Source organism: Geotrypetes seraphini, chromosome 8, assembly GCF_902459505.1.
Source record: "Geotrypetes seraphini chromosome 8, aGeoSer1.1, whole genome shotgun sequence".
Classification (NCBI taxonomy): Eukaryota; Metazoa; Chordata; class Amphibia; order Gymnophiona; family Dermophiidae; genus Geotrypetes; species Geotrypetes seraphini.
The window spans coordinates 123726031-123741408 of NC_047091.1; the positions used below are offsets into that span (position 1 = coordinate 123726031).

The following is a 15378-nucleotide window of genomic DNA, read 5'->3' on the forward strand; positions in this document are numbered from 1 at the left end:
CTTCATCACTATAACCTAAAAGAAATGATTATTTTGGGTTATAAATACCGATGGGATATCCCTTTAGTTCGTGCTCGCTTCGGCAGCACATATACTAAAATTGGAACGATACAGAGAAGATTAGCATGGCCCCTGCGCAAGGATGACACGCAAATTCGTGAAGCGTTCCATATTTTGCTTTCTCTATTCGGGAGGGATGGGGAGATAATTTTTTTAAATTAATAAAGCATTGAATAACAACGAACCTATAAAAGCTGTCAGTATAAAAAAGAAAATACAGTATCCATGTATGGTGAATCTGTACTGGTTGCTGAGGTGTGTGGGCACGGCTTAATGTTATTTGGAGACTGGGACTCAGCTAATAAATGGTGCTGAATGTCTCTTTTTAATTTAAATGATGCATCGTTTATTAAATATCAACTCTCACCATTTTTATAAAGAAAATTACAGTATGAATTCTTGTTCATTCAGTATGTTTGTTTCTTCGGAGCAGCTCCCAGTTGATCTGTCCAGGAGCAAAATATGGAACGCTTCACGAATTTGCGTGTCATCCTTGCGCAGGGGCCATGCTAATCTTCTCTGTATCGTTCCAATTTTAGTATATGTGCTGCCGAAGCGAGCACGAATGTGTAGTCTGTCCCATTTGTATTTATACCCCTAAGTATTTCATCTTTTTAAGTTATAGTGAATTCAAAATGTCTATTATGATTTTACAATTAAACTGTTCACTATGTTTAAAAAAAATCCACTACAAGATTAATTTATGTAAATGTGCGTCTTGCTAGAAGTCCAGCACTTTATTATTATTTCTAACTTTTGCTACCTTTCTCGAATCAACCGCAGTGCATACTGGGTGAAGTAATTAGCATGCGCTGATATCGGCTCTTTTTTTCCGGTTGGTTGATCTAAGCTTGCTTTTTCCTAAACTTGCATTTCATCCCTCCAGACTTTCTGTAAAAGGTTGTGATTAATCTATATGAATCTGATTGGAGTATTATTAATCTCACCATTCATTTTCCACTGTTGAAGTTTGTGTGTTTATTATGTTTCATTCTCTTTCTTCATGGGTATTGCAATAATCTCTTGTCTTTCTTACACTTTTATTTCTTTAGCAATCTGTTTGGTGCTCTTGCATCAAACTTTTTTTTTTTTTTTTTGGGGGGGGGGTGAAAAATTTCCCAGGTAATCACACTTTTGTCCGTGATCCCAATGTTTTTATGATACACTGATGTTAGTTATGGTGTTTCTACACCTTCCAGTGGATGAGCTGTGCTACCTTGCTGGTTTTCTGTATGCAGCACTTCAGTCATCAGCACAGCAAAAAGGTTTGTAATTAGTATATGTTTCCACATACACTTCCCCCATATTCACAGGGATCAGGGGCACAGCCCCCTTGTAAATAACAAAAATTTGTGAATAACTATAGGGCCGACTCTGAACCATTTCCACCTTCTGGACCATTCCACACCTTACTTTTAAAGCCTGGTGGTCTAGCGGTGAAGCAGAGCAGGAGTGATTTTCCTAGGCTCCTGTCCCACTTCACCACTAGACCAACAAGCTTTAAAAAGTAAGGTGTGGAGAGGTCCGGGAGGCGGGGTGGTTTAGAAACTCACAAATAACCAAATTTGCAAATCTTAAACCAGTGTATATGGAGGGGGGAGTGTAGCTTCAAGTTCCAGGGACCTCAATAGCTATATTTTCTAGCAATGAATACTGTATGTTACTTTTTTATTATTATTTCATTATATATAGACTAAGGGCCAGGGTGGAACTACAGATTTATGCATGCAATGGGACAAACCCAGGACTTATCTTTTTTTCCAATACACTTTGGACTAGATTCAGTACATGGCACCCAAAATTTGGGTACTGACAAAAACGCACGATGAGCAGCATTCTATAAATGACACTCGTGTGTAGCACCAGGATCCACACCCAACTTCGAGTGTGAGGATTTATGCCAAATGAAACCTGATATAAATCTCAATGCATAAGTTAGGCACGGATCTTCTGAACTCTATAAAGCTTTGCACATCTTTAATGAACACCCTGACCCGCTCATGCCATTGCCATGGCCACACCCTTTTTAACTGCATTCTAAAATAAACTGCATGTGCATCTTTATACTGTAGAATAGAGCTTAGCAAGATGTGCATATAAATCCTAATTGGAGTTAATTAACTGCAATTTTGCTAGTTATTAGCTGGTTATTCAATGAAATTGCACACACAGAGACCCCTAGATGCACTAAACCAGTGGTTCTCAACCCTGCCAGTCGGGTTTTCAAGATATCACTAATGAATATGCATGAGAGAGATTTGCATATAATGGAAGTGACAGGTATGCAAATCTCTTCATGCATATTCATTAGGGATGTCTTGAAAACCCGACTGGCTGGGGGATCCCCTAGGACAGGGTTGAGAGCCACTGCACTAAACATGGTCAGTAAGACCTTGTGGATCGCTGTGGGCCGATTTTTTTTTTTTACCAATTCTGAAACAGTGATCGATGGTCATACAAGTGTGCATGCAAATGATTTGTGCGGAGGCTTGCCGTAATCTCCATTTGACCCCGCCAATCAATCGCTGTGAGAGAAACTCTCACACATGCTGAATAATCCAGTTGATACAGCGACAATGTACGCACGCGCCAGATTTGCTACATCATTCATAGGCAGCCAATACAATGCCGTGACATCATATACATGCAAAACCCAAACGAAAGAGCGGAATGTGCCTGGTCTTCAAACCCCTCTTTATTAATAGTAAATAAATTATATATGCAAATAAAATAAAATAGTCACTTAAACATATGGCAAATGATAGATTCAAGTCATGCACGTGACACAGTCTGTGTTTCAGCTATGGTGCCTGCATCAGGAGTCCCAAATGATAAAAACAAACCATTAATTAAATCCAAATGCTAAAAGATAAAAACAAACCACAAATGGCATCCAAATTCGAGATGACACTGGAGTTGTGTCTCAGATTGGGTGATCGCTGACTTTAGTGCATCTGGGCCCTAGTGGGACATACATCGAATTTGAGGATTTATGCTTGTGAGGCTATGTTCACTTTCTGCTACTTTGCAGTTAAAGTAATAGAGGTTACATGTGGTAAATGCCAGCAGTGGGAAGAAAGAAAGCCTGACACTGAGGGCTCAATTTTTGAGTTATTTACATGATAATAATAGGAGAAAGGCCATTTTAATCATCTGCAAAACATGCATTTTTCTCAGCACAATGGAACTGAAGTATTATATGGTCTTTCTCTGAGGAGAGGATAGATGTATAATCAGTTGACCAGGCTTGGCAACTTTACAAGCAGTGATTTTCTGCCATTGTTTTCTTCTTAAACCCTCAGCATTCCTTCAAAGTGTATCTGAAAAGCCACATTCCTGTGTCAGGGAGGGGTAGTACTGAATTGACACAGCAAAGGCTGGCAGTGAATGCCCAGGTTTGTCTTGGCTACCGTGGTTGCCAGAGAGTTTTCCCTAGGACTCTGGGGGGTACATACAGGTCCAAGTTTATTTCATTCTATCAAGCACAACAGGTGCTGAGCTCACCGTAGAGTTGCTGTGTCCTGCAGACATCTCCCAAGCACCTCATCAGGTAAGAGAGACAATAGATATGGTTTGATCCTTATCTGCTGGCATATTTCTTTATGACGTAAGATATAGTTTTCCTTCAGGTAGGAAATACTGCAGTGGCCCCCTTGAATCACATCAGGTTTAAAAAATACACACCCTGTCCCAGGGCATTTGCTTGGCCATCAACCCAATGTAGGAGAGTGAAGTTGTGGGAAAGCTACCTGGGAAGAATGTCTTCATCTGAAAAATTTTTTTTTTTTTTTTTTTTGCAATGGTGTGTAGGGAAATAATAAAACAGGGGTTCTCATTTGCATGCCATTGTCGTACACTACTATAAACCTCGCTAAAGACTGAGATAATCTGTTCTGATAAAATGCGTGCAGGTTAAACTGTTGGAAAACAGTTTAGCAACAGCGTTAAACTTTTGAGAATCTTGCTCTCAGTCCAATCTTCTGGACACACCCAGCCAATCAGGGTCTCAGGATCCCGACATTTGCATACAATGGAGATAGTGCATGCACATTTATCTTATGTGTATGAAACCCTGGGGCACTGTTCCCTCTAAGCACATGTGGCCCGCCATGTACTATTTTGAGGCCCTCGGTATGTTACCATTGTTCTGGAACGTTACCTGCTTCACTCCTGTAACCTCACGCAAGCGCTTTCCTGCGTCTGTACATGAATGTGAGGTGGAGTGGAGAAAATAATTGCATACAGATGTAGGGAAGCGCTTGCATGAGGTTACAGCAGTGAGGCGGGCAACGTCCAGAATGTAAGATAACCATTGGAGGCAGTGCAGCTTGTGCGTGTGTACGTAATCTCGTGAACTCTCACGAAATTCGGCACCTCTCCTGGCGGTGACTGCTTGATGTAAGATGGTGAGAGCTGAAGGCAGTTGTGGACGTGACCACTGGACACTTAAGTTATGTTTTCCAGGCACAAGTTGGATATTGATTCTCCCCTCTACAAAAAAAGCATAGAGGACCACACCAAAATCTTGTCTCTTGCAGTTGATACTTTAGAATCTACATCACAATTTTGCATGAGGTAAAACTCTTTATAGTTCATAAATCTTTCCTTAATTGCTTCTGATAATTTCAGCTATTAAGGAAAGATTTATAAACTATAACGAGTTTAACCTCATGCAAAGTTGTCATTTCTTTAATAAGACATTAACAATTTTTTCTGTGGCCCTCCAAGTACCTACAAATCCTAAATGTGACCCTGCAAAGGGTTTGAGTTTGAGACTGCTGCTCTAAGCTGATCAGGAGTCCTCTACCTATAGTCCTGCCAGTGGAAGGCACCATTTCACTATCACATTTTCAATAGTGAGAGACAGACAGGCAAGCTCGGCAGGAACCTACCTGTGCCTAAGATACAATATTACAATATTGAAGCACCACCCCCCACTGGCAGCAATACAATTGGAGAATTACCACTCAGCTTAGAGGGAGCCGTGGCTAGCTGGATATGTCACGAGGTGGTTAGACCAATTCTCAGGATCCCCCCTGTGATTAGACCAATTGAGTATTAGATGATTAGACCAACTGTCAGGATCCACACACACACATACACATACACATACCCTGTGATAAATAACTCATTCAAATTTCCTCCATAGCTGCCCTGGGGTCAATATGTTCTTCTACAACCCACTTTATTCCCAGACCAGTGGGTTATTTCCCTCCACCCACCAGTACATTGTAGGAATCCTCAAACTTCACAGGCTTGGGGCCCCTCATCACTGTCCCTGTGAACATCAGTCTTTTTTCCTACAACCAGGCTGTAGGAGCTTGTCTTTTCTGCTCGTGCTTTATTTCATGTAATTTCAGTCTTTCGTTCATGGTTTTTGCCCTCATGCTGTGGAGGTTCACTGTGGGGCAGATCCAACTGCAGATCACAGACCTTTGGGAAAAGTCTGATTCTGGAGGGTTCCCTGCTTGTCACTAAGCCCTCTGGATAGCCTGCATGTCAGATCAGGACTCAGGGACCATTCCCTTGGGAGCCAGCTCACCCCAGGTTCATCGAGTAGAACACAGGCTGCATGGTTCCATGGAGGCACACCTGGGATCGGGGCCAGACTGCATTCCTCCACCATAAACGCTGCATGTCGTGTCCAAGGGTGGTGGAAGTGACTGGCCCTGGCATCAAGGTAGTGGGGCAGTCAGAAGATTCAAAGTTCAGCTTTCCAGCAAGTTGAGGCAGAGGCTCTCCCTGTGAGCTGTTTCAGCTGTCTGCAGCGTTTTCCTGTCAGCACATGTTTCTGCGAGTACCAGCTGAAAGCTTGAATCATAGATATGGGGGGTCTTTAAAAATTAGTTTTTAGGTGGTTTCCCTGCATGCCCTACCCCCACCCCTAAAATCACAGTTTTTGAGAGGTCTCTGGTTTTCCCAGGCTATTTTTTGTCAAAATAGGCCCTTGGTGGCCATCTTGGATTTTTCCAGATTTGATTTTAAAGTTATTTTTTATACTTGCCAGTTTCATTTTTGAAAGAAAACCATATAGATGACCTTCCTCATTTGCAGTCAGGCTGTCAGCCTGTGAAGGGTGAGAGACTTGCCCAGATTCGGTGCCTTCAACCTCCATGGAATGTCTTCTAGCGCCTTCTGTCCCAACTCCCGTGAAAATGGTGTTGGCTCTAGGGAATAAACCTGGTAAATCCTCTACAAACAGTCCAGGGAGGGTGGGTTTTCCCTGGATTTTGTTGATATGCTTTATCAGGCATAATTGGAAAAAAATATCTTGCCTGTCTACCCCCAGCATCTGTGCCTGTGGTCTTGACGAGGCAGGGCTATTCTTCAGCTATGATTGCCACATTGCTACACAGCAAAATGAAATCCATAGTGGCTACCTGTGCGAAGGTTTGGAGATGTTATCAGGCCTGGTGCAGCCTGCGACAGATGGGCCCGGCTGCTCCGATGGTTCCTTGGGTCCTGGAATTCCTGCAGGATGGCTTGAAGAAGGGCCTAGTGGTAGCTTCACTCTGGGTGCAGATTGCCGGTCTTTCGTGTATGGGCCCTCCTTCTCTGAGGGGCATCTTAGCATCTCACCCAGATGTGGCTCGTTTTCAACGGGGCATTCTGCGGTTAGGCCAGGGTTGCGACTTCCCTGTCCGACTTGGAATCTTAACCTGGTTCTCCATTCTTTGGCTCATCCACCATTTGAGCCTCTGGAACAGGCAGCCCTTATGGATCTCATGATCAAGAAAGACGATTTTCATGGTGGTTATTGCCTTAGCCCATAGGGTTTTGGAGCATCAGGCTCTTTCCTGCTTTGATCATTTTCTGCATATTATGGATTCCGGTGTGATGCTGCGCACACACTGTTCCTTTCTTCCCGAAGTGGTTTCTACTTTCCATGTGAATCATAAATTCCATATTCTTGCTTTTGCTTCCTCTGGTTCGAGGGAGTAGGACTGGGTGTTGCGGTCTTTGAATGTGTGCAGGATCTTGTTGCAGTACCTGGAGGTTACCGAGTTTTGCCTCTCTGACCACCTATTTGCTCTGGTAGGCCACAAGGGTAGGCCAGCTTCTAAGGTCATTTCTAGGTGGATCCATATGGCCATCTCCATGACTTACGTGGCAGCTAGAAAGAAGCCCTCCCCCTCATGGTGCAGGCTCATTTTACCAGTTGTTTCATCCTCTTTGGCAAAATCGTTGGCTGTTTTATCTGGATGAGATTTGCAGGGTTGCTACCTGGTCCTCCTTGCATACGTTCCCACTCCTGTCACTCGCTTCTCGTGCACTTCGAAGGGAGAAAATATAAGGATGACCGCTGAGAAATTCTGTTTCTTTTTTACTGTCCTCACCTGGTGCATACTTCCTCCCCGTTTTTTGTTGTTTTTTTTTGGTGGGGGGAAGATAAGTGATGGCTCAATCCCAAAGCCTTCCCTCTTTGGGCTAGCAGAGAGCAAGAGAGTCAGGGGCAGAGAGCTGGAAAGTTGGGGGAAGAGAGAGCAAGAGAGTCAGGGGCAGAGAGCTGGAAAGTCAGGGCAGAGACAGCAGGAGAGTCGGGGCAGAGAGCAGGAAAGTTGGGGTAGAGAGCAGGAGATGCAGTTAGAAACGACATGAGCGACTGGTCCCCGGCCGTCACTTGTTTGTTAATTGGCCAGCCCAGTCAGTATTCAAGTTTTTTGTTAGTGAATCGCTACCTGCCTACTTTACATTGGAATGCATGGATCGGATTGGAGGATGATCGGCCACGAGGTTAGTGAATAGGGTCAGAGGGAAATTGGGTCACAAAGTGGTTGGGACTTGATCGGTGGGCTTAGTGAATCTAGCCCAAAGTCCTGGCAGGGGAGAAAAATAACCCACTGGTCCCGGAATAAAGTGTGGATTTACAAGAAAGAAGATTAACAAAGGTAAGAACCTAATCATGTTTTTTTTGAGGTTGTGCTAGGATAAGATAAGGCCCGGTGTAGGAGGGCGGACTGGCTTTGGCCTTGTGTGTGTCCAATGTCCAAGTAGAAATTACTGTCTAAAATGAAATTTGGTCTCCTTCTTGTGAAAAGACTGGCATGAGGAGCTTACCCTCCCCCTTGCTTGTGCACCATGCCTTCAACTTTTCTATATTTCTATCATTTTGTTTTCAAGTACTCAATGACTTTTTGCTATGTCTCTGGGTTAATTACTTTATAAACTATGATTTATAACAGCACATAGCTAGTAAAAGCTCCAGGCAAACGTGGGGCCACATCCACATTTTGCATGGTCACTCACTGCTATTCCACAAAAAAATGACACAATAGAAACATTACAAGATCTCTGTTTTGTTGAGTAATCAAGCTATAAAAGAGATCTGAGCTGGCACTGGGAGACCATTTTTCAATGCAGTAAGCATGAACTGTATGTGGCCCACACCAAATGTGGCCATTTGGTATAGGATTACCAGATGTCCATGAAAACCCAGACATGTCCTCTTTTTAGGGGACTCTCCGGGTGGCCAGAGGGATTTCCAAAACCTGGCAGCTTATCTGGGTTTTGGAAGTCCCCAACCTCAGGACCATGTCTAGAGGGCATCTGCACACACATGCGAAGACGTTCACGCGATGACATCATACGCATGAGTGCATGCACATGACATCATGCTGGCATCTGCACAGATTCAGTCCTCCTGAGCTTAGGGAAGTTCATATGGAGGCGGTGTGGGGGCAAAGCTGGAAGCAAAACAGGGCAGGGCCAGGTATCCTCTTTTTTTCATTGAGGAAATCTGGCAACCCTAGTTTGGTGTAGGGTTATTGTATTTGTGAAGACAAAAAAAAGATGACACTTGACCCCACCCACACTCCACTCATTTCCTTAGTCTCCCTTCCCATCCTCTGTACCCTTTTAGTGCTTCTCTCTCTCTTTTTTTCCTCCAACTCTCCTCCCCCATGGGTGGTTCCCTCTCTCCCTCCAACCCCCCCTTCCTGTGGGTCCCTCTTTCTCTCTCCTTCCAAACCCAACCCCCTCCCCCACATATACACAAAAGGTGCTCTCTCTTTCTTTCCAACCTCCTCCTGCTGTTTGTCTCTTCCATCCAGCACTACCCTACTCCTTGCTGAAGGACTTTCTCCTTTCCATAATGCTTCTCCAGCTCTCTCCCTCCTCTCCTCCAACCTCTGACATTGCTTCCCCTCATGATCTCTCTAGCTCCCAACTCCCTCAACTACATCTTCCCAGAAGCACCACCGGGATAAGCCTGCTGTCACTAGCCTGCCCCAGAAGCCGCCTCTCTGCAACGACTTCATGTGGCTTGCAGAGGTGGCTTCAGGGCAGGCTGGCTGGCAGCAGCAGGCTTACCTCATTGGTGCTGCCAGCTACCCAAAGATTCAGTTACAGCCACCCGGCCTAGGAAGGAGGTTGGTGGGGGAGTTGAGAAAGTCGGTTAAAACCCAGGCAGACTCCTCCCTTTTTAGAAAACCATCTGGGCACCCAGTCCTTGATAAAGAGGACATCTCTAGGTTTTCCCGGACAGTTGGTAACCCTAGTATAACTAAGGTTATTAAATAAAAAAAATGTTAAAGGAAGTTATTATCTGGTTTGATAAGTTTATGGGGTATTACATATGATTTAAAAAATTGTCTAAAGAATATTTTTTTCTTCATTGCAAGGGTGAATGTAACCCAAGAGAAAAAAGTGTATTACTGTACCTTTAAGAATTCTGAGCTGCATGTGTCCTTTGGAATTCTGGACAGCAGAACTGTCTGTCTATCAGGAAATGTTCTATACGGCCAGGGAGAGAAGTTGGGTGGTTTTCAGTTTGGAGGACAAGTTGTTTTTGGTTGCCTGTGGTTGGAAAATAATTTTAAAAAGATTTTGGAGTGAATTTGTGGCTAGGTTTGGTTGAGTTTGGGTTTGACCTCTTTTTGTGGTAGAGGCAGTGTTTGGTTTGCCACATAGTGATTGTGTATCACTTCTGGGTTGAAGTGCAGAGCTCATGTGTTTTAATGGAAAGTAGTAACAGATAAATTAGTTTTGTTCTGGCTGATGATAGGAAAAAGGATATAAGGTATCTTTTTGGCATTGTAAGAAATTGTGCAAAATATTTATTGATGTGTTCTGGTGATTCAAGGGATACAGTTAAATAAATCAGTGATTCCCAACCCTGTCCTGGAGGAACACCAGGCCAATCAGGTTTTCAGGCTAGCCCTAATGAATATGCATGAGAGAGATTTGCATATGATGGAAGTGATAGGCATGCAAATTTGCTTCATGCATATTCATTAGGGCTAGCCTGAAAACCCAATTGGCCTGGTGTTCCTCCAGGACAGGGTTGGGAACCACTGAAATAAATAATATAGGGTTTTGCTCTTTAGGGTTTCTTTGGAGGAGCTGTTTCGTCCACGGAGAACGCAAGCAGGTACCCACCGGATCCTAATGATAGAGGAGAACTATGCACTTATTCACATCTGCAGAATATGGAGGATACCTATATGAAGTTGTTCTAATCTGAGATTGGTGAATATGTTTAGCAAGACTTTAAAGATTTATTTTGTTGTCTAAAAGAATATAATTTTTAATAATACAATTCTTTATTGATAAAAAATAAACAACTCTTTTAATAATTTTCATTGTTTCACCTATTTAATATTTTCTGTTTTGACTGAAGGTTATATATTATTTGTATACCTGTTTCCTGGCTGTGAAGAGAAACATTCAGGCAAGTGACTACAAATAGATAATTAAAGCGAGAGTCTCTCTCAGACAGGGACTAGTTTAGTAGAAGGCAGAACTGCCTGCTGCCTCTTATACACACCTCCTTTCCATTCTTCCAGGGGAAGAGAGCGACTAGGAGATGTGAACTCCTGCAGCAACTGGGAAACCTGAATAGCTGAACAGAAAGACAGCACTAGGGGATCACTCACTCAATAATGAAGGCAATGAACCAGGGCCCAGGGGCACACCATGTCCCGCATAGGCTTCCTCAAATCAGCATGCTGAACTTGTCTGTATCAACCTCAGGTACACCTCAAAGGGCCAGTATAAAGCTAAGATTTATCAGAAATGTACAATATCTACAGTATATTTTATCAATTAGTACAGAGCATTTAATAAAATCATCCACACTGACATTTTTTTCCAGTACTATCAAAATCCTCAGAACCCAAACATATTTCAAGCAAAATCTTGTTTTCTCACAATTTCCAAATTGTAGAGTTAGAGCATTTCTGTGTTAATTAGAAAACATGCCGTGAGTAGCCTTTCTGATATGTCAGCATGTTCTTTCATACAAGAACTAATTATCCCATTTATCACCCTTTGAACTTGTCCACTGAAAAGACGACAAACTTCCAGCAGGCCACATTCACTTAAGAAACATTTACTGTAAAATCTTCTATATGTCATTAAACAATTCAATACACTGAGCTGAGGTTCTGTAGATTGATGGAACCTCAGTGATACATTGAGAGATGTCTCTTCTAGAATAACCAACCAGTGTGGTCATCATAGCTCAGATAGCAAGGTCTTCATGGCTCTGCTTCAGTCCAAGGCTACCATAACTTCTGCAAAACATGAGTCAAGTTTGTGGTCATTCAGAAACCCCAAATATTCAAATGTCATCACTGTGGCTAGGCAAGGATATGTTACACTGTGTTACACTGAAATTATAACTTATTCAAGGGCTTCTCTTTAAATAGTATCATAACTTCTTCTAGGAGCATTCAGGATTAAAGGATCAACAAAAGTGCAAGGTGGGGTTTTGGGAAGGTCCCAGGACCTCCTGTTGAAAAGTTACAGCCCCCAGGTAATAGAGGAGCAGAGTGCGAGTGTCTCCCCTTCCCCAGGACATATGCTGAAGGACCAAGGACCTTTGCTAGCAAAGCCATCCACTGAGGGTAAAGATATTTCACCCACCCCAAGAACTCCCAGTCCACAGCAACCAAAGGTACGCAAGATCTTGGTTGACCTTCAGTCTGCCCTAGAGCAGGTGTGGGAGTCAGAAGATGCCTGGGAAGGCAGCAATGATTCAGAGTCCTGCACTTCTGGAAAAGAAAGAGAGCAGAGAGGGCCTGGTACTAAGAGACCCAACAAGAGTTCCAAGGTGAAACCAGATCCAAAGCTGCCAGTACATCTGCCTCCCATCCAGTCCCACTGCAAGCAGCAGGAGGAAGAGCAGGCACTGCAGAGGAAGGTCACCCTTGTGAAGGTCTTAGAGGATGGGACACTGTCTAGTCAGTCCCTCCCAAAGGCAAGTTCCAGCTCTCAGATTTCCTTTCCACGGATCATTCTGCAGCCGCCAGGAAAGCAGAGGATCAGAGAGATGGTAAGAAACTCCAAAGAGAGAAATAAGGATTGAAGCCAGGGACTTGGCCTTGGAAATAGAGCAGTTAAGAACACAGATCTACCTTTTTTTAGACAGTGAAGTTCCAAAAGTTTGATATCATGCTCCAGTTCTTGTTGAATAGTACACAAATAAACCCTAAGCAAAAAAGCTTAGTGAGAGGTAGAGTGAAATACAGTAACAGACAGTAGATATAAGGACAGGGATAGTATGCTGTAGGACTGTATAGTTTTATTGTTAAATTACAATGGCCCTATTTTTCCCCACCCTTTGCCTACAGGTTGTAAAGGAGAATAATGCAGGCTTTGAATTCGCTGCAGACCTGCAGATTCCAATCTCCCTGCTTCTACAAAAAGCGACCGAGCGTATCAACAGCAGAAATCACACACAGATAGCACAGCTACTGCGTGCTCTGCGGCAGACCGAGCCACCTACTGCCAAGGAATAAGCATCATCCAAGCACCATTTCTACATACAAAAGTTACAAAAGTAGACCCTGATCCAGGGAAGAGCCAAAAAAAAAAAACAAAAAACATGCAGAGGAATGAGAGGGATGGGGTCAAAAATCACTTGGCAATTGAGCAAGTAGGCTGAGGGTTCTTCTCGTCCTCCTTCTAAGGACAGAAGTCTGCTCCATTCCCTGGAAAATGAATCCTCATTGAGGCAAGTAACTACTGGAAAATGCAGGAGCCATGGAAACCCCACAAGTTTAATTAAATAGCTAGAAGACTGGTTACTTGTGGGGGGAGGGGGGGAGAAAGAAATGACAGTATGTGCAATAATATTCTCAAGTTATTTTAATCCTCCATTTACAGACCATGGGGCCAATATTGAAACCGCAGGAGGAACATAAGAATTGCCGCTGCTGGGTCATCGTGCCCAGCAGTCCGCTCACGTGGCAGCCCTTACGTCAAAGACCAGTTCCCTGAGTCTAGCCTATGTTCTGGTTCAGCAGGAACTTGTCTAACGCCCATGTCAGTGCTGAGCCTGGCTCTTCAATGCCAGGCTGTTTCCAGTGACCGGCGTTGAAAATCCAGTCTATTTTTGACCAGCTGAAACTTAGCCAGCTAAGTCAATTTTAAGTATTGGTTAAATTGCAGTGGCCAAAGATAAACCAGCTATTTGCGTGGCCCAATTTGGCAGTCAGCACTTAAAATTGGTGGATATCAAGGGATATAATATAGCCAGAGTTTTAGCCACTAAAGGCTAATATTCAGTGGAGATAGCTGGACATCTCCCGCTATTAGTTCTTAATTGGCCAAATGCTATTTAACCAGCCAGGAGCCATTCCATACACTTACACTGGCCAGTTAAATAGTACTGAATATTAGGCGGCATCCAAGGTCTGTACACCCCAGTAGCATAGTAAGGGAGGCAGACTGCCCCGGGCACCAACAGGGGTACCAGCGGTGCGGATGCTGAGCAACACACCGCTGCTTCTGGCCCCGCTCTCCAAGTCCCACAGAACAGAAAAACAGCCATCATCGTAAATGCCAGATTTAATAACTGACGCACGCAGGGAGCTGCTACAGAATGCATCCAACCTCTCAGGGACCTGAAGTAACTGAAAGGCAGCACAGGACCTTCCAGCTGCATGTGTGCTGATGATTCTGCAGTAGCCTGCCTGCCTGCCTGCCCGCACCCCCACCCCCACCCAACGCACACTTCCTCTTTCTGTGAAAACCAGGATGAAGCAAAGTTGTCAACATGCAGCTGGGAGGACCTGCTGCCTTCTGATAAAGAAAGATTAGGTTCTTACCTTGATAATCTTCTCTCTAGTAGTGCTGAACAGTAGGGATTATGCATCTGAAGCTGCAATTTGCTTGCAGAATGCTGTCAATAATCTTTGAACTCTGCCTTCTTCCCAGGAAGCTGCTCCTGCTCCCTAAGTTTGTACAAAAGCAATCAAGCAGTACTGTAATGCAGACTTTACTGGAAGGAGGGAACATGGGAAAAAAATTGTCGATACTACAATTCTGTTCTCTTTAACAAACGTATCGATTAATATAACATTCAAGTAATTGCTCAAAAGAGATACCAAAACTTTGTGCAACCAGCACTAATAGAGAGCTTGTAGCTACTCTCATGTCCTGCTATCAAGTAGAGACTTAAACCAGACTTTACTTTCTTGTGGGTTTTTTTTGGGGGGGTGGGTTTCAGCTTATCTGAGAGATTGCAAAATCTCCAAATCCAGACTGATCCCAAGGCAGAAGGCAGGCAAAGCCCACTTACAGGGCATGGCTTCAGGACTACTAGACACATCTACAGTGTGGCGCAGTGGTTAAAGCTACAGCCTCAGCACCCCGAGGTTGTGGGTTCCAACCCACGCTGCTCCTTGTGACCCTGGGCAAGTCACTTAATCCCTCCATTTGCCCCAGGTACATTAGATAGATTGTGAGCCTGCCAGGACAGACAGGGAAAAATGCTTGAGTACCTGAATAAATAAATACAAGAAAGATTATTGAGGTAAGAACCTAATCTTTCTTTCTAGTGCAATGTATCTAGTAGTCCTAAACGATAGAGACGTACCAAAACAGTCCCTCACCCCCCCCCCCCGAGTCTAGGGCAGGCCCATTGAGTCTGCCTTCAAAACAGAGGACCTGAAAGTGGCATCTTTCCTGTATGCTACATGAGAAACTGGTAAAGGTATGAAAGGTAGACCATTTAGCTGCTCTACAAATTTCTCCACCCATGAGGTAGCAACTCCTGTGGTGGAGTGCACTTTCGATGTGTTCAGTGGCTGCTTACCATGGCCCACATATGTAGAGGTGAGGCCATTTTAATCCATCTGGAAATCAAGGCCTTAGACGCTGGACTCCCTTTATAGCATGACTGGTCAGAACAAAAGGTGAATACATGAAAACTCATTGGTAACTTCAAGGTACCATAAGAACATAAGAATTGCCGCTGCTGGGTCAGACCAGTGGTCCATTGCGCCCAGCAGTCCACTCACGTGGCGGCCCCCAGGTCAAAGACCTGTGCCCTAACCGAGACCGGCCTTACCTGCGTTCATTCCAGTACCAGAG

General features: G+C 43.9%; 1 protein-coding gene and 2 non-coding genes across 3 annotated transcripts; 2 read left to right on the forward strand and 1 right to left on the reverse strand.

Moving 5' to 3' along the window:
- Window positions 1-70: 70 nt before the first annotated feature.
- Window positions 71-177, forward strand: LOC117366264. Its single transcript, XR_004540537.1, has one exon. It is a non-coding gene; the product is annotated as a U6 spliceosomal RNA (small nuclear RNA).
- Window positions 178-516: 339 nt separating this feature from the next.
- On the reverse strand, window positions 517-623 carry LOC117366266. Its single transcript, XR_004540539.1, has one exon. It is a non-coding gene; the product is annotated as a U6 spliceosomal RNA (small nuclear RNA).
- Window positions 624-3477: 2854 nt separating this feature from the next.
- Window positions 3478-14698, forward strand: LOC117365337. The gene is made up of 6 exons (XM_033955658.1): window positions 3478-3610; window positions 10386-10527; window positions 10679-10729; window positions 10845-11031; window positions 11727-12334; window positions 12633-14698. Exons 4-6 carry the CDS (start codon window positions 10941-10943, stop codon window positions 12798-12800), a joined length of 867 nt encoding a protein of 288 aa, XP_033811549.1. The 5' UTR covers window positions 3478-3610; window positions 10386-10527; window positions 10679-10729; window positions 10845-10940; the 3' UTR covers window positions 12801-14698.
- Window positions 14699-15378: the final 680 nt, after the last annotated feature.

What these genes read in the sequence shown, in the direction of transcription:
- LOC117365337 (XM_033955658.1), top strand. Translation starts at nt 10,941, where the DNA reads ATGAAGGCAATGAACCAGGGCCCAGGGGCACACCATGTCCCGCATAGG. An exon ending in CTTGTCTGTATCAACCTCAG is followed by an intron (nt 11,032 to 11,726) that starts GTACACCTCAAA and finishes AACTTCTTCTAG; the next exon opens with GAGCATTCAGGATTAAAGGA. An exon ending in AGCAGAGGATCAGAGAGATG is followed by an intron (nt 12,335 to 12,632) that starts GTAAGAAACTCC and finishes CTTTGCCTACAG; the next exon opens with GTTGTAAAGGAGAATAATGC.